Source organism: Dendroctonus ponderosae, unplaced genomic scaffold (genome assembly GCF_020466585.1).
Source record: "Dendroctonus ponderosae isolate FM_Combo_2020 unplaced genomic scaffold, Dpon_F_20191213v2 Dpon_F_20191213_7, whole genome shotgun sequence".
NCBI lineage: Eukaryota > Metazoa > Arthropoda > Insecta > Coleoptera > Curculionidae > Dendroctonus > Dendroctonus ponderosae.
In genome coordinates, this window is record NW_026018916.1 from 3,679,499 (window position 1) to 3,698,052 (window position 18,554).

Consider the following 18,554-nt stretch of genomic DNA (forward strand, 5'->3'; position numbering starts at 1 on the left):
GCTTATTATAGATTAAAAAGTCGCTGAGGACAAAGCGCAGCTATTATCATTATTAAAAATCGTTCTAAAAGTTTTAATCAGCCTGTCTAGTCTTGAACCGAATAGAACGGAAAAAATCCTCCGGCGTAATCTCAACCGGGGTTTCGGATCAGAACATTGGTCACATTTTTCCAGTGATCCATACAAAGTCCAATGTGAAGTCGCTCAACTCTTAATTACCCAGCTTCGATCTTTAATTAAAAACTCACCCATCGAGAGGATATAATAATTAAAACGCTGCAGGTTTTCATAACAGGCACCGAACTTTCAAGATGGAATTTAACAGGAAATTAGGATTTATCCATAAGATTTGAAGAAACTAACTATTTCGGGTGCATTGAACTGAAATTGTAGCATGCACTTAACAAGTCCTAAGAACAGGTGCTGTGTTTCATTTAAATCCCTAACGTTAAAGGCATAATAAGTCTTCGGTGTTCAGTTTTTCCTTTATTCCCGCTTTCCTAACGACAGAAATTAAATATAAGCCCGCGTACTTCCTAAGACTGTCGAGTATAGTCCCACTGACTTAGTAAATAAAATTTCCTTAAAGAAACTGGATGCGTTTTCCACGAAAAACGTTGAACCTTCCATCCAGCCCCCAGATCCCATTTCCTACGGATAATTCAATTCAAGAAAAATGTCGGCTAAAACTTGCTGTATAATTTTCGTCCGCTTAAACAGCAAAATTAATTTATGAAATTTCCCGTTTCAAACGTTTTATAATTAAGAAGTTTCCGTAAGTAAACCGGGAGAGCGACTTCCTCGTCCGCTGCTCACTGTCTTCCACAATTCAACGGACTCGAGTAAATATTGAAGATCAAAGTCTTTGTCGGGAAATCGAATAATTAAAAGAAATTTTAACTTCTTTAGTTTGGCAGTGAAATGTTTAAAAGGTTCTCCGGAAGATTAGTAATAGAGTTAATCAAGCTTTGCAGATCTTAATGGAGACGACAATAAAGGACATTAACAGGACAAGAAAAAGTTTCAATTGCCGTCAATTTAGTCTAAAATGGAACATTCGTAGCTTCCTCCCCAGGGATTTTCTGTTGCAAAAGAAATTTTGTTTTCCTATTTAGGCAGTTAAAATTTGCATTATTAATGTCTAGTACGTACTGGTTTAGGCTCATTGAACCGCTGGAGGCTTGAGAAGCATTTAAACAGCGCGTCTAAACGTTCTTAGTTACGAAAAATGCAAGTTAACTCAAGAAAATCCATCAATGACTCCAATTTATTTATTAGTATTTAGTTATAGCAGTTTTCGGGTAGAAACCACAGACTATCATCCTCTGGGGTTTGAAGTTTAAAGCACACTAGCCTTATAGAAAATTCCTTAGCTAACAACTTTTCTTAGTGGTGTTTCTTCGGGAAATGCGGCTTTCGGTCACTTTTCGCTCATAAAGTTTGCAATTATTCCATTAAAAAGAGGGCACGCCATTTGCTCTAGGAATTCTGCAACAGTTTGCTAAAATTTTCGCTTTGCTAGAATTAACTGCTTTGCATTATTCGAAAAAAAACAGGCAATTAAACATTCCAGACAAAAACTAACAAAAACCAACCAGAACCCAAATACCTACAAAAAACTCTACGCAAAAATTAAGTAGAACTGAAAAAATATAGGTAGATTTTGTAAATTTTTCGCACTGCGTCGTGACGTCAGACTACACCTTTGAATATAAAACAATTTGTTTGATATTCAAGGGTTAGACAGCGTTATCGTCGTGTCATCCTGTTTTCTCTTATGGTAGTAGAAAAAGTACAGCGCTTCAAGGGCAGGTAATGTTAAAAAAATGATTTACCGCTGCCGGTCGCGATGTCAAATATGTTGCCGATTGAGACGATTTGGAATTCAGCAGGAACATCGCGTACGCGTAGCCCTTCGAAAAACTTGAGAAACTTTCGAAAAGTTTCCAAATTCGCGTCGACTAAGTGCTAGAAACTGTGCGGAAAAGTGTTCCACACATGTTAAGGTACGTTTCGATATGAGTTGTTTAGGGATAGGGAAACTGTTGCATGTATTAATGTTGGACGTTTCCGATTTACCTTTTTACTAAGTAGCCATTTTGTTCATTTTAGAGATGAAATTACTTTAAGACGGCGGCTTTCTTTACGCAGACAAAACTCACGATGGAAATCCGGATCACCAGACTACTAACTGCTGCAACTCAAGGTAGGATTAGCATAATTTATGTGTATAACTCTTGAGGATGAGGATTTTGCAAAAACCGCATAAATTTTGGAAAAAAAGTGCAAATTTTCTCTTGTTCTTGTACCTACGTAAAGTCGTGGTCCCTGCAGCAAGGGGTTTGCAAGACTTGCCTTTAAATAAAGCGTAAAATTAAATAAAATTAATTTAATAGTAAAAATAATTATTATAAAGTTAAAAGATTGACTATATTTCCATGCAGTGCTCCAACTAATAATTATTCTTCGCAAGGATTGAAGAATTTTAGCGTTTACACATCAAGGGATATTGACCAGATACTAATTAAAGTGTTCTGTGCAGCAGTATTTATTTACTACGTATTTGAGTTTTCACTGTTTTATAGAATGTTTGTAAAAACATATTTTTGGATTTAGCTTTTACCACAAAACCTGTCTATAAAGACGTTATATTCGTTGGTCTTTTCTATAAGAAGTGTCAAAACCCCTCGAACGCCTGCCTGTTGCACTGGTTGGTCCAGATCAAAGTTAAGTGTTAGTCTGTTGGTTAATATTTTTGCGAATAGTTTGTATATTTTTGATAAGTAAGATAGGTAAGAGTTATCGGACGGTAGTTTTAAATGTCTTTGTTCTCGCCCTTCTTAAATAATAAAATTACTTCTGCTATTCCCATTCTGTTGGCGGCCTTCCTCTAAGCATCTGTTATTGATTACGAAATTGTTTCATACAATCTTATACGGTCTGTTGAGTGCAACAATAGAAGGCATTTAACCACGGACAATCTCTAGAAATTTGATCCTATATGTCTGAATCACCCTGTACATACGCAGCAGTCGATTGGCAATTAAAAACCGTGCGTTATTTGTCAACCGCAATTTTCCATTATCAAAAATTGCCAATTTTTCCATCAATTTTCCCCAAAAAAGCCCGAGCAAACTCAAGCAAATGAATTTGCTGCTTTGGTCAAAAAAATTCAATCACCGTATTTTCGTCAAGCTGCTGCCCACTACTCGTTTTCCTGTTCTCAGCCCAGCAAAGCGTCCTTGTTCGAGGAATATTTCCGATCCGTAAACCATCGAGTTTATCCGGCAAAACACGCAATATTCTTGAGACGTTTAAGCCATTTGTTGGGGAAGTGATTGACACTTAACCCTTATTTCCATGGCTTTCAAGTTGACGGAGCGTCGTAAAAATGTTGGAAATTTTAAAATGAGCTTAGAGCTTCGCTACCGCACAGTTTGAAATTGGAGCGTTGAGGAATTTGGCTGGGAAAAGAAGAGCTGCTTGCGGTATCAACCACTTTCATGCATGAAATATCTAAAAATTGTTACAATAACCTGATCTGCATGAGTATGAGTTATTTTTTACGAAATGAAACAATAGGGACGGTAAATAATGCCAGAGGCTCAGTGGTAGGCAATCGCCGAAAAGTTTGCAAATTAAAATGCAAAGCTTTAGGTTTCTTTTTTCCATTCTGCGCTGTCGTGCATGCTTCAAACGACTTTAGATAAAGGCATTTTTTGACAATAGAGCCACATTTCCGATCTCTAGTGCTTTAGAAGCCGTTACTTGGACCGTATGCATTTATAGAGCTGCAAGCATACGGTAAAAGTGGAGGATTTGCAGGGTTATCGGTAATGGAAAGTTGCTGTCTTGGAAAAATTGCTGAATAAGCCTAAAGTGAGTTGCTTGCATTCAATTATCCAATTTCAGTTCAATGAGCATTGAATTCAAATCTTCAAGTTCATTTCACTTATGTCTTCAAAGCAAAGTAATTTCATTTTCTATTAGGGAAATCACGAAATTCATCTTTAATTTACCGTTCTCTATGAACTTCTTTGCTCCCAGATCGCGCTTCGGCTTTTTTGTACATTTTTTTGATAAAATCCGGGCCACGGTTTAGAGTAAAGGAGCCAGGTCGCGTTAAAAGTCTTCGCTATTACCGAAATGAGTCCCTTTGCAAAAGAAGTTTTAATCACGATTTCGGCGGTCCTCGACAGCTCACTCGTTACGTGCTAAAGGTGCGGATTCATTAAAACTAAGGTAAAACATGAAAAAAAGATCGACAGCCGAAATGCAGCGAACGGTGCAATTTTATGCTTTTAGTCGGATTCCCAGCGAAAAAATAAAACGAACCGGAAAAACCTCCTGGCGCTAAAGTGTGCCTTGTTCTCCGAGTTCTTTTTGAGGACTTATTTCCAACGCGTTAATAATAGATTACGTTGATTAGGTATAGAAACACGCATTTCAACAGGAACATGAAGCTTTAATTGCTAAAAACCAAAACCAATTAATCTGAAAATACTGTATAATTTCCATCTTTTTGTCAAAACCGTGTCCATGGCGCTGCTGAGGTTAATCCAATTGTTTTGCTGCGGACAGTCCTCGAAAATTACAAAATTACGTTTCACCAGCCAATTCTCGCATTTATGTTTCACAACATTTTCAGAATTTACATTTTATTCCCGAATTTTCGTTATTTTTGTTCGCGTTTTGGCCTCTAAGCTCACTTTTCAGCAAGTCGTTCAGGTAGAAGATTTTCCAAATATTGTCTGTCCTGATAGCGGGGGGATTTGGACCTCGATTGGAACTATTTTTGTTTAGAAAAAATATCAGATATTCAGGTGTTTATCGAAGCTATTTTTGTATAAAAAATGGCCTTGAGTAAAGTGTAGGAAAATGGCCCTTTTTTGAGGAAAAGGTAGTTTTGATCCAGTTCCAAACCAGCTTTTGGACGAGACAATATTTAAAAATGTTTTGCCCGAACAAGTAGCTGAAAAGTGACCTTAGAAGGTAAAACTGAATTTAAAAATTTTTAGTTTCAAAGCTTTTTCAGTCCTGTCTGCAACTCACAAAATTGTTCAAGTCTTCTTCAAAAATGTATTTGGCTTAATAGCAGATTGGCTTAGATATTTTTTGGACAGCAAAAATTAATCCGGTTAACTTAACCAAGATGCGAGTCGCCGACCCTCAGCTATTTATTGGATCTAATAAAAAGAAAGGGCAAAAAGGGCATTCAGGAGACAAACAACTACTGGAATTTAAGGAAAAAACTCGGCAGTAAAACCGGGGGGTGCAAATTTTCCGAGTCGTTCGAGCGCGAAGGGGCAAATAGACGAAAATTTGCATGTTTTATTGCCGATGTGGAGGGTTGTTTTTGTTCCTAGTAGTGAGTTATATTTGGGAATTATCGTACGTGAAATACAAATAGACGAGCGCTAAACTACAGGGAGTTCTAAGCAGGCTAATTTTTGCATAAAATGGAATTCGCGCCACCACCACCGCTGTTTACTTGTTTGTCTTCTCTTTGCCTGTTTGCAGTCTCTTTATAAAGCTGATTAAATCCCAGCCTTTATTCTTTTAATTATTTCTGTGTGTTGCCCGGAGTTTATCAAATTAATTTCCATTCCACTGGGTTCTACTTTAATGGTTGCAGGTCCATGGGTTGAAGTTTTAACCCAGTCCATTCACTGCTACCGGCATTATGTCGAATCCAAATCTAATTTTTCGTTTTTCGACCGGTTCGATTTTCAATTTTAATATAAAATAATATCAGCTTTAATGTCAACATCAAAGCGCTCGCGAGCCTTTCCGAATAAATTACACAGTTTTTGCCTGCGTAATGAGTTTTCAATATCGGCTATAATTAGTATTAATAACCGATGCGAAATTTTAGGGATTTTGTTGGGTTTCTGGTTAAATATTAAAAGTCATTATGAATTTGTCATTTGTAAAGTTCTTCATTTGCGTAAATATTTTTTCGTGCCAAACTCCAAAAGCCCAACTATTCCATAAGGACCTATAAGGCGTTATTTTAAAAAGTCGACAGATTTTTTAATTTTTTGATTAAAAAGCTACACAGCCAAATATTTGTGATCAAAATTGATAAATCAGAATTCGCATTCAAGCGAATTTTGTCGTCAATGTTAAAATAACTCTTTTTTCCGGCTGAAATGTATCGGTTTTCTGCTATTAATTTGCGAACGATGCTGGTATTAACAGAAAAAACTTGCCACCGATATGGTTGTAATGGAGTAATATAAACTCATTTGGTCGCTTTGGCGTTTACCAGCCACGAAAAATCATCGGACGATCACCGCTTGCATTTTACCCATACAACACATAAACCAATAACACACAAACAATCTTGCAAGCAAGAACAAACAGTGTAACAAAGCGCCTCGAGGAAATTCCGGCGGAATTTTCTGGACCATTTTGCGGCAAAGCTGCCCATAAACAAGCCAAAGGGCCTTTAAAAGGGCCCCTCTTTCGCAACCGTCATTTTGCATAGTTAAATTCCCTAAATAGCCAAACTTGCGGAGCGAGCTTCTGAAAAAGATTTACTTTTATTGCCCATCCCTCCCTCCACCGCCCCCCACACCGCACACTATGTCTACAGAATGGAATAGAATAGAACTAGAGTGTTGAACTGATATTGCGGCCTGGATTCGGCTGTACAGAGCACAGGGACGAATTTTTACAATATTGAGTTTAAATATTTACTTGCCAAGGTTCTTTTATATGTTATATGTACCGGGTGTTGCGTTCGGGATGGTTGTTGGATCAGACAAACAAAGCGCGGCATAGAATTTCATTAGAAACTCCGTTAAAGGTGGATTGCTTCTTTCTTCTGGAAAACTTCTTCCAAGTTTTCGGAAAATGTAATTTCTTCTTCAAGGTTTAAACCGTTTGTTCGCTTTCTTCACACTAACACGAAACGCACGAGTTATACGCAGAAGAAAGAATTTAATTTTCCGAAAGCTCGGTAATTCACTCAGAAGTTTTTTTGGGTCCAATACAGCCTGACCCTGATGATATTTTCGATCGAAAAGTTTCCAACATTTCGGTTAAAAGCAACAACAACAACTCAATTTTGATAGTAGAAATTCACAAGAGAACATGAGACAATTCTGAAAGTTTCAAGTCTTACAGGTAACTTCAGAATGTATTTTCAGTAAGAAGTTGAAAATATTGGAAATTGATCTGTTGTGGTCTTCAGCAAAAAAAACTTCTGAGAGAGTTTTTTTTTCAGGGTGTATGTCGTTTGTTCAGTGTTTCTTTGCACAAAACGAAACAAACGAGTTAAACCCAGGAAAAGGAAAAACATATTTTCCAAAGCTTGGTAATTGACGCAGACGTTTTTTTCTGAAGACAATTATCAGCATTATTAGAAAGCTTCCATAATGTTGCAGGCTCATTGACGAATTTACCTTGACTATAACCGAAAGCTCGTGATTTTTCCAATCTTTGAAGAATCAAGTCCGTGCCTGACTTTATAATAACACAGTCATAGCATGTTGTTAGGCGATGCAAATAAGTTCCATTTACACTTTGGAAAGGGTGGGATTTCGCTCGCTTAATTTATCCGCCAAAGTTCTTCGGAAGAAAATCGTCTCACTCGGGAAAATTATCGTTAATGTTCGGTAATTTCCCTGAAAAGCCCGGAAAATGGGGGGGAAATGGTCCGAAATAGCCCATCTGATGCCACATCAATAGCCGCGTGCCCTTTATTTCATTTCGTCGGCGATAATAGTCATCGTTTAGATTAAGTGGGATGGAATAGTGAAAGAAACGAATTAGTGATCTGAAGTTTACCCAAGAAATTGGTTTTTGGTCACATCCGGAGGTTTTTTGAGTACACAGTCTGGAAAACTTACCCTTTGTGGCAGCCCTTTGGTGGTTGTGGCCCGACCATGCCTCGGAGAACTACCGCCATGCTTTTCTTTTCTATGTGATGTTTTGAATATCCTCTGGATCCGAGAAAAGGTATTTTTCTTCTTCGTTGTATTCGCATAGCCGTGTTCTGAAACAACATTCACCCTGTACTTTCATCAGTTTTCTAGACTGTTAAATACAACCAATTGCAAATAGTTATTGGTTAAAATGAGAATTTTTCAGCTAGAATTGGTTTTCTTGTATTTCTTCATTCCAAACCCAACAGCAATGTTGCTAATGGAAATTCTAACCGCGCTTTTGCAGCGTCTGGATGGGGAATTTGAAAAACCACAGAAATGATTAAGATTTAACTTTTCAAGTTGAAAAACTCGTTCGTATAAAATTACCTCACTAAATGGCAATCGGAAAGGTAAAACTCTATCGGAAAGCGGAATCATTGATCGCAACGCCGGAAAATTCAGCGATATAGGAAGTAAAATAATATTGAATTATTTATCAAAGAAGCGGTTTTCTCAAGGTGTAGGTTTTTATGGCACCGTCTACGTAGGTCGATGTTTACTTAATATTATACGGGACAAACAGAAAGTTATTGGGCATAAAGCGCAATGAAATTGCTGTTTATATTCCCAGGATTATTTGGATTTAATCTCGGGACTTTAAATTCTATCGATACTTTGGAGTTTAAAGGGCGAAATTATCAAGCTTTGTGCACGTTTAACAGCACATCCAAAGCGACAATTGTTTTTGCTGCGAGAAACGATCCTATATGTATAAAAGCTGCTATTCATTTCCTCAAGCACCCAAGGCCCGATTTCATTAAATTGCTTATTGCCAAATTATACGGGAAGTCTGATGTTCAACTATCTACAAAGCAAATGAAAGATCAATACTGGCAAGTTGAGTTAGACAAAGTTAGACAAGTTTAAGTTACCGAAGTACAAGAACGCTTTAACACAATTATGGCGCTAGTTAGAAGGAAGGAGTCAGATACTTTGCGATAAACTCGGATTCCGAAAGCGATTTATCCAGATAATACGATTAGTGCTTGCAGAGTCTATTTTGAACCTGAATCGAAACATGTAGTCTATGTTGACAGAGTTAAAAAGTCGGGAGTTGGCGGTTTGAGTGGGATTGCGATAGAGGTGCATTTTAAATGGCCGTCTTTACAACCAGCCAGTGATTTCCCCAGGAGTTTAAAGCGTTAAACTTCGTCATATTAACATTATGGCTTGACAAACTAAAGCGAATATCACTAATTTCACATGCACCGACTAATATTCCCATTGTGAAACTTTCGCCGAGAGTTAAGTGTTCTTGGAGAGAAACCCGGCATTACGCCTGGAGAAGCTATTCAAGAAAGTGTTTCGTTAACTAAGTGAACTACTTAATATGGTGATACATACGTTAGGGTTAGATTTTCGTGGAAGATGCAGTTTTATATCCGCTTCCGCAAAGGAAAGTCCATGAAATGTCCGTGCTTTTCTCATAGTGGCGAAGTTTCTATTAGGAAATCTGCACCCATCTAGTTGTCAATGTTTTCGTCTACACGTTCAACGACCTTTCAGGAAAAGCGGGAAGCCGATTTTTTCGGTTCGACAAGGCGACACACGTTGCTTTCTGTGCCATTGTTCGAGATACGGAGTCTCCGCGTTTCAACCTGTAGTGGATTTCCGGATTTTCCAGTGCCGGGGAAAATCGAGAAGTGCGCGAAATGTCCACTAACACAAGAACAGCCACATTTCAAAAAAAATTATGTCTGTCCAATGCTTCTTAGATGAACCAAAACTCCAATAAAATGAATGGATCGATAATCCAAAGCTGCATTATTTAAAGTGATATTTAATGCCTTTTCTTTAAAGTAGTAACTTGAATTTGTTTTATTTAATCATAAATTAAGCGAGGCTAAATCGGGAGAACGTGCTGGCCAGGGCGCTTGAAATGTTTGCCTAAAACTCGCTAAACTTTATGCGAGTAAAACTGTGCATTATTAATGAACTATTATTGAACTTTGCAGTTGAAAATAAAACATAGCTGCCTATGGAAAACTTTGAGTCCCTGAGGCAATATAGGGAAAACCTACATGTGTAATTTATTGCCGAACTGATAAGGTTGAAAATGATATTTGGGGAATTTCGAGCAGTTTACTCTGCCTGAATCAGTGAAGCCACAGGTGCAGCACGGGACTTTTTGTTTTTTAATGAATCATTGTTGTAAAGCACATATTTCTGCCATGAAAGTGTGCTAATGAACATTGGAATATCAAAGATTATTGTCATTGCATATCAAAAATGTTGCTGTTGCTAAAGAGGAGGAGCGCTTAAAAGCTAAAATTGGACTAATTACCAAATAAAGCAGCAGGAGTTATTAAAACGAATAAAACACTGAATGTCACGAGAGAAAATTGATTTTCGGTAGATACGCCCATGGGCCGGGGAAATGATAAAAGGGCGGCAAAAACTCGGCATGGTTTAAATTGTCGCCGCGTCTGCACTTTTGTACATACATACACATATTCGTTAATTGCTTTTTTACAGCGGTACAGACGATGATGCATAACGCAACTTCTAGCAGCTGAAAGCGTTTAGAATCATCAAAGAGGTGCTAGTTTGTTTCTTTCAAACCGTCAGAAAGTGGGTTAAGGTGGTGGAGTAACAGAAGCCGCTCAAAGCCGATGTCCAAAAACATTTTAACACAAAACCGCTATGAAAAATATACAGCCCGAAGACAGACATTAATCTAGCTCTAAAGGCAACTTTTATGGCTTCACTTTACACCCCCTAAAATTGTGCCATAAATCGAGAAAGCCTTGTCAGAGATACGCTTAATTTAGTCCGGGACGACGGCTCCGGAAAGAAATAATTAATTTTTGCGCTCCTGGTTGACGATAGAGTTATATGGAGGCTCATTTAATTGAGAGCGAGCTAGCAATAACACTCTTTACAGAGTGGAGACAATATAAGAGATTAAGTATGTAGTTGAAGGGGCTTTCTGTTCAATAAACAGAGTTCAAAGTTGGGTCTATTGTCAGTTGAAAACTTTGCATGATTAGAAGAGATATTAAATGTTTGTCTAGACTGGGAAATGATTTTATGAAGAAGCCCGTTTTTTGAACGCACTACTCAGCGCTGTCGCCAAATTTGAATTTAACCCGTGACTGGCAAACAAAATTAAATCCCCGTTGCCCCAATAAAACCCGAAACTCCGCCATAAAACACGGAAAAGACATCTGTTTACCTTTAAAAAACAATTTAGCAGCCACACAAGGCTGAATTTCCATAACCGCGTGTATTGTGGCCTAAACAAATATTTTCCGACGATAAATCCGAAGACTTTAGACCGAATTCCTTTCTTCCATGAAATACGTACTGTTTTCATCGCCGGCATCGATACTACCGTTCAACTAGCTAAATTGCTTTATATTTGAAAAATTTGCCACTTGTTTGGCAAGGAATTTAGGGCCTTTTTGAACTATTTTTTCAAAGTCGTTTTCTTTGTTTCTCCATAACCCCATAATCCCCACCCACTATCACTGTGATGGATATCGCTTTAGGGGATTATATGCACGGGATATTTCACGGGTCCATAAACATTCCAAAGTGGGACTATTAATCACTAATCGCACAGCCCTAAGCCGATCGCGTGCTGACAAAGGTGAAAAGTCGATCGGAGCCCTTGGAACCCTATAGAAGAAAAACGCACATTTACCCAAGCTGAAAAAATTTAAGGACATGAGAAATTCACATTAAACTCTTAAACACACATATGTATGTAACCTGCACAATTAAATTATAGTTGGAAAATTGGAGATTTTCTAACATTTTCAGAAGGACGTTTGCAGCCGAAGCGAACACACCTGTGAAGTTGTAAGCTAAAATTGGCCTAAAAATGGATTAAATTCCTGTCGATGACGGGTTAAAAGCTGAAAAATTATGATTTTTTCAAACAATGGAAGCGAAAGGCTTTACGATTTCATCTCTTATTATAAACAGCAGAAATAAGTTGGAACTTACCGTTTGGTGGAAACTCGTAAAAGTAGGCGGATCTTGGACTCAAGCACCTAGAAACAGACACAAAACCCAATTAATATTTCGTTATTGAAATTCATAAAACGGCTGGGTCTTTGTTCCTTATTTTTCCCCCAGAAAGGCACTACTCAAATATTTAAATACGATAACGTTCAAACCGAATAATGCCGAACCATAAATCCGGGCGAATAATGAAGCGATTTGGGCTTTATTGAGATATTCGATCGATGTATTTTATTGGCTTCAATTTCTGCACTCTCGGCCCTATTTATTTTGTTTAGTTATGTTTTATTTTATTTAACTTTCCATTCGATTCAAAACCGCCGAGTTTTAAGTGAAAACATATCCAAAAATTTCCTTTCCAAAGCTCACGAGTAGAGCAAGCCTTTGCCCTGACTGGATAGTGCATGTTTTTGCTATTTTTTGCAACTCTCGTGGAAAAAACACCAAATCAGCAGAAATAGGATTTATGTGTAATTTAGTGAAAAAACCTGCGAAACCGTACCCGCTATCGAACAATAAGTTTCTGGAAAAGTCGTCGTTTTTCAATCTGATTTTTCAACTTCTTCGAGCAGGAATTGTGACCGTTCAAATACTTTTAGCCACTGTAAACAAAGTTGGGAAAACTCTCGAATCCGATAATGGGAAACTTTACTTCTCGGTCAGAGTCAAGCGCCCTGTTTTTCGCTTCTGGTCGATCCTTCGGCAAATACCAGATAGTTGGATCGGAATCGAATATCACTTGAGTTTTGAAAGCGATTTGAATTGGATTAATTTCCTTATTTTTCAATGGACGACGACTTACGTTTGGTAATTGTGCTGTTGCTGGGATAGCAACGGCTGTGTCATGTGGGCGCCGATTATTCTTTGCGGTTGCTGAGGAATCGCGATTTGGGTGGGCTTGAATACTGTGCCAGCAAATCCGTAGATTTCGTCTTCGTCTTTGTGGGACAGGCAACTTGAGGGCTGGAAAATGCCAATAAAACACATATGCTCGAAACATCTACTAACTAAAGCCTTACCAAATATTTCCCAGGAACGTAAATAGGCTGGCTATGAGAGGCGGTCATGCCGGGGCTGATGTTATTGCAAATGATGCTGTTGTTTTCCAGAATCGGCTGGATGCGCTCTTTGGGCGACGTTTCGGCCACTTCAGCTTTGCGCAGATCCTCAAGGTGGCCGAAAACGTCGCCGTAATGAGTGGAAAAGAGATCAGCATATCGGGACGCTAAACCTTCCAGGTAGCCTCGTTCACCCTCCTGAAAGAGCAATTGTTTTTTTAGGCAAAAATCTTGCAAGGAACAGAGTTCTATTCTTTGAGAGCTCTTGAAAACAACAGACTTCTTGACTTGAAGACAAAGCTCAGTTTCAATTAAAACCTGCTGTAGTCGCTCGTTATGAAACAAGAAAACATGCTGATAGAGTCAGTGGCAGGAAAAAAACCGCGACCCACTTTATCCTGCTTGAAAATCGACACGAAAAGCGGAAAGATAATTCTCAAAGAGCTTTACCGATTATTTTTAATCGCCTTTTTCAGTCCGATGGAATAAAATAATATTTTTCAAATGGGATTTTCCTTTTGGCCCTTTGTACAATCGCTCGCCAACTTGAAACGGCAATTTCGAATCGGTTTTTGTCTAGTTTTATGGTATTTTATTTTAATGCCCGAATATCGATTTCCATTTGTGGAAAATGAGAAGAGTTTGCCAGGGTCCCGACATTTAATTATGTTTCTAGCTTAATTCAATTTACCTGACGAGGCCACGGAAACGGTCGACTGAAAAACGTTTAAAAAGTTTGTTCCAATAGCGATTTTCTCCCCTCGACGAAACCACAGTGAACGGGCCTCTGAGACTTTTAATAGGAATCTCAAAGATAACACCAGAGTCTTTAAGAAGTTTTTACAGCCGCAAGAAACACATAAAGGTGAGGAAAAACAGCAATTATACCAGATACAGCTATCTAAATTGCCATCAGTTGCTCATACATTTTTGATTCGACCCGTTTACGAATCCATTGTAGTCACGAAAAAGTTGGAGCGCATGTAGCGAGTTGAAAGAAGTTTTGACGAAAAGCGGAAAGGAACCGGCGGCAATACGGAATTTTTAATGACAAAACAGACTCCCTAAAAACCGTTAAGACTGAGCTTCATCAACGGTTTATCCGGCAGGATTTTCCTGAGAGGGCGCAGACGAATCGAGTCAATAAATCCAGAAAAGCCGAAATTACAACTGGCACATTAAAGGGTGTTTGTTTGTGATGGCATTCGAAACGCACTGGCAATTCGAATTGGAGTAATGCGATTTCCTGCACGCTCTTCACACTTCCAGAACTCCATCCGAAACGCTGTGAGCAGCAGCAGGTGCCTGCTTATGCAACACTGCACAAAGCCGACGTGTAATTAACTAAATAGGGGGCAAATAAGGAAAAATTTTGAGTGTTTTTGGCGCACATGTTGAGAAGCACTTTCAGTGTCCAGTAGCGAGACGCAAAACTTGAAACCTACTCCTTACAGTAAAATTCGGCTTGACCCAGAAACGAAATGAAATCTTCAATTTTTTTGAAGAAAAACAAAGTAACTCGACGAAACATTTTCGTAATAACAGTTGCAAATGAATCGGATTAGCAGTCGCGAAAGTGACTGTTTCGGTCGCGACTAATTTGAATTATGTCCCAACTAGAGTAAACTATTTGCTAATGAAGATAATTAAAAGCCCGAAGAGTCAAAGCCATGCAGTTTATAATGAGGGCTCAAATTGGAAAAATAAATAAATAAAACATTGCTTTTAAAGAATATTTTCGTTCCGATGAAAATTCGGGTAGGCCGATTCACTGCAAGTTCAACGATTTAATTGCAGCGGCAGTTTTTCGTCTTTTAATTAAACAGCCAAAGTCAGGAAGAGTGTTTGCATTTTATTATGTATTTTTGCAAACTTTGCCAACATACCAATGTTACACCCCGTATGAACTAAGCTATGCAAATGTCCTAATTGATCTCTCGCGTATTGGTGCAAATGTATACGCTCGCTGAAATTACCATACGTTTCAACGGCCATATTTCCGAATTAACTCGAAATTTCCATAGCTCTTGCCATATTAACGAAAATCTGCACATCATAGTCTAATTATTGCCCATTAGTCACGGCGAAAAAGGCATGTTGATCAAGCAAATCGATAGGACAGTCCAATTAGGCTACAAAATAAGTCCAAAATCAATTAGGAAGTTTAGTTTGTTTGAGCGGAATTTTCTCATTGGGAATTCGACATTAAATAGCCGTTTGCGTGCGCGATCTCGTCTTGATAATGGGCAACTTTTGCTATCCATTAACAACATCAAGTGTCATTTTGGTCACACAGCAACTTGATCGCCATGATATTGCACTGCAGGGGAATTTAACGACGAATTCAATTGAAACCCGACTTGATATTGAAACTAATACTGCACTAGACGAAGATGTGGAATTTGCACAGTACATGTGAAAATCCACTGGATGGAGAGGGCATGAGAAACAATGCATAATGTTCTGATTTATTTGTCAATTTTTTACTGAACTGTGGAAATAATTTTCTTATGCTCTCCAAGCAGCCCCTATGACCCTTGAAAATGAAAAAGAAAATCAATTTTGAATCACCCTGTATTTGTCAAGCGGTATACCCTGCAGTCCTTAAAAAATCATGTAAACGTGCTACCCGATTGTTTGTCAATCTCCTCGGCGAAAACAGTGAAAACAACACTTTTCTATTGCGTATTAACCATTCAAAGAACCTGGAACAGCCCGTTAACTTCCTCGGAATAATTGAAAATCACCGTATATTCAAAGCATGCTTCCCCAACCTGAATTTTTCAGTGTTTTCCGGCCCTCAACTGCGCTACTTCCAATCACTCGGATATTTCGCATACAAAACTGCGAAATTTCCATTTCAAAAGAGGTGGGAATTTGCACCTCCGTGAGGAATAAAGTGAATTTCACTATCAGCAATCTGCTGGTGTTTTACCATGTCGAAAAAAGCTGCTGGTAGCCGATATTGTCGTTGAAATGTCTCCATTCTGACCGTGCAACTAAATCCCCGAAATTAGTTTAGATAATTCAAATCTGGGCAGAATCCATTAGAATGTGGCTTTCAACATAATCCTCTGCAGAGATTGCAGCAACCCAAGTTGGGATTCGTGTTGATTTTAGACGCCCTCTCCCGGCTTAGTTTTCGGCTTTTACGTTTATGAAATTTGAATTTCTAATTGGTCCAACCAGTTTGGTCGCTCCGCAGAATTTTCCTTCACCGAATCGACAATTAATAGAAAACAAGGCCAGGGAAAAATCTAGGCGTTTTGCCTCGAATTTGCCTCTCCACACACCGTCTCAAGTGGAAGGCTTAACCCCATTTGACCTCACAAGTGGAGCCGACGTTGCGCCTAATTTTTATTCATTTTTTTACGTAACTGCACGATGTCATGTAAGAGTTTTCGGTTTCCGCATTCAAACTTCTTTGCATGTAACTTGAGGCTGTTTGCATTCGGGCATGCTGTCTCCAAATTTTCCATATATAAAAAGGTTCTATGGTTTCTCTCGGGCATAATTTCACTTCATTTTGGTTCTTTTTTTTAATCCAAGTGTACTGCATCTGTTAGATTGTTGAAGTGGCCTGCACGTGCCTACTGGCAGGTGGAAAAGCATTTCAGGGGCTCTTGGACAAAGTTGCACAGAAAAAGGAGTTGCGCCAATATTTAGCAAGTCCATAATCGCATCAAAGTAAGAAATAGAAACCTGGCAAAATGGGAGAACTGCTCTAGAATCGACCAACTATCGAAACGAAGGGAAATTGGCAATCAAAATATTGCTTTGTACGAGAGATAAAAGAGTAATGAAATAAGAGGAAAGTGAGTAGGGAAGCTAGTTGCTGCTTTCGGCAAGACAATTTGATTTCCGTGTCAGTCGTGCCCTCAAACTATGTGAATGGTTCATTCGGTTTGCCCTCCATTTCTGCAGTTTCCACTTTTCGGGTAAATGAATGTAGCAACAATGAACAAATCAGCTTGTATAATCAAGTAATAAATGGCACGGTGGTCTCAATAAGCAAAAGAACGAAGACGCAACAAAAAATTGGCTTGAAGAAGAAAAATTATATTATTCAGTGATTCAAAATTGAGGTTCTTAGTCCAAAGGAGTTGGCGGGCGCTTAAAATGCACTTGATGCAATGTCGTTCGATTTCTCATTTTTCTTTGAGTAGGTATAGAGGCCTTGTCCAACAACAGGCTGAAACTCTACGCCAAATCCTTTGCAAAGCCGCTTCTTTGCTGTTCCCGCCGATAGAAGCTGTCTATCCAATTTGCAGCGTCCTGCCGTCAGAAGACCCAACTAACCTCCTGCTGGCCCATTCACTGTTGCATCTTATCTAGTTGGACTGGAAAAATTCGAAAAGATCGATTCTTCATCTAGAGAAGCCAAGCAGTCGAAGACCAATTAGGGCATGTTTTATGTGGGGAGTCACATAATTCAAACTTAATACAATAGAAAGGGGAAGATAAAAAGCGCATTGTCAAAACTGGACGATTTATGCGGGGAAAATTTAATTTGCTGGGTTGCGGAAATATGCTTGGTATCAGGGCTGAGTGATTTAGACTTTTAGACGGGACTGCAGGAAATATTATGATTAGTTTGTTGTCTGGTGCGGGAAGTGGCTGGAAGCACGAGTTTAGTGCCGTCCATCGACCGTTAGATACGGAGCTAATATGGTGCTTTTGGGCACATTTTGCATAATTAAACAAGCTCAAAAACGCGATAGCTTTACAGCAGCAATATGGGTACAAAACGATCCAGTTTCATTGTGCTAAAAGAGACGTCGTCGTCGTTCTTGTACACAAGTTAATAGTTTCATTGTGCGGGGCCCTCTTTGTATGCAGATGATCGTTTTTGTGTCACATTGTGTCGCCTCGTTATACTGCACCGTGCTCCGAAACGGCTGCTTTTCTTTAAATTAATTAGTTCGCCCCGATGGGGATACAATGAGCTGCCCTTTTCATCAATGTTGTAATATGCTGTTTTACGGGTTAGAGAATCGGCGCTCTTCTCCATACGCCATGTTATTTGAGTCTACAGTGCAACGCCAGTATAAAGATCAGTTTGTCTAAAATAACATGTGCAAGCTTCTATAATATCTACCGGTCACTTGAGCACATGCAAAGTTTCGTTTTGGCTTCATAATACTTTTACATTGTAATTGGTTACGGTGCATATTTCAGGCGAGCCTGTTTATTATAGAAGGATGTTCGCGGAATATGTGAGTTTCTTATACGATCTGTGATGAATCAAATTAAGAACTTGTCGAACATGCATAAAGTTTACCTGCTTTGGGCAGACACTAAAACGACCAATTTTGTTGATTGATGACCTGATTCTTCTGACAAAGTTATAGTTGCTTACTCAAGCTTGTTTAACACCCTCAGAGTAGCCTTGGGTAACACTGTGTTGAGTTGCGCTATTGAGTTGTTGCCGCTCTCTGAGTTAACGAGTTATAACTCATCGGTTAATGGGTTATACGTCATCTATTAAAGCTTTACGAGACCCGAGACTGGAATTTGCACATCTAAAAAAAGGTCATCAACATTTTTTTTTGAGTAACGTTTTACTCCTTTGTTCAAACAACTAAAAAAAAGT

General features: G+C 38.7%; 1 protein-coding gene and 1 long non-coding RNA gene across 7 annotated transcripts in view; one reads left to right on the plus strand and one right to left on the minus strand.

Moving 5' to 3' along the window:
• Positions 1-18,554, minus strand: part of LOC109546269 — a 117,859-nt gene that overhangs the window by 11,675 nt on the left and 87,630 nt on the right. For all 6 annotated transcript variants that reach the window (XR_002172749.2, XR_002172748.2, XM_048668460.1 and 3 more), the window contains exons 3-6: positions 12,923-13,159; positions 12,706-12,866; positions 11,886-11,932; positions 7,857-8,002 (exon numbers count right to left, since the gene is read on the minus strand). Coding sequence is in view for 4 of the 6 variants with exons in the window: in XM_048668460.1 (XP_048524417.1) it covers positions 7,857-8,002; positions 11,886-11,932; positions 12,706-12,866; positions 12,923-13,159 (591 nt within the window). In the remaining 2 variants the exon portion in view is untranslated. The remainder of the gene's footprint in view (positions 1-7,856; positions 8,003-11,885; positions 11,933-12,705; positions 12,867-12,922; positions 13,160-18,554) is intronic.
• On the plus strand, positions 1,823-9,777 carry LOC125505180. The gene is made up of 3 exons (XR_007281975.1): positions 1,823-2,006; positions 2,113-2,206; positions 9,441-9,777. It is a non-coding gene; the product is annotated as an uncharacterized LOC125505180 (long non-coding RNA).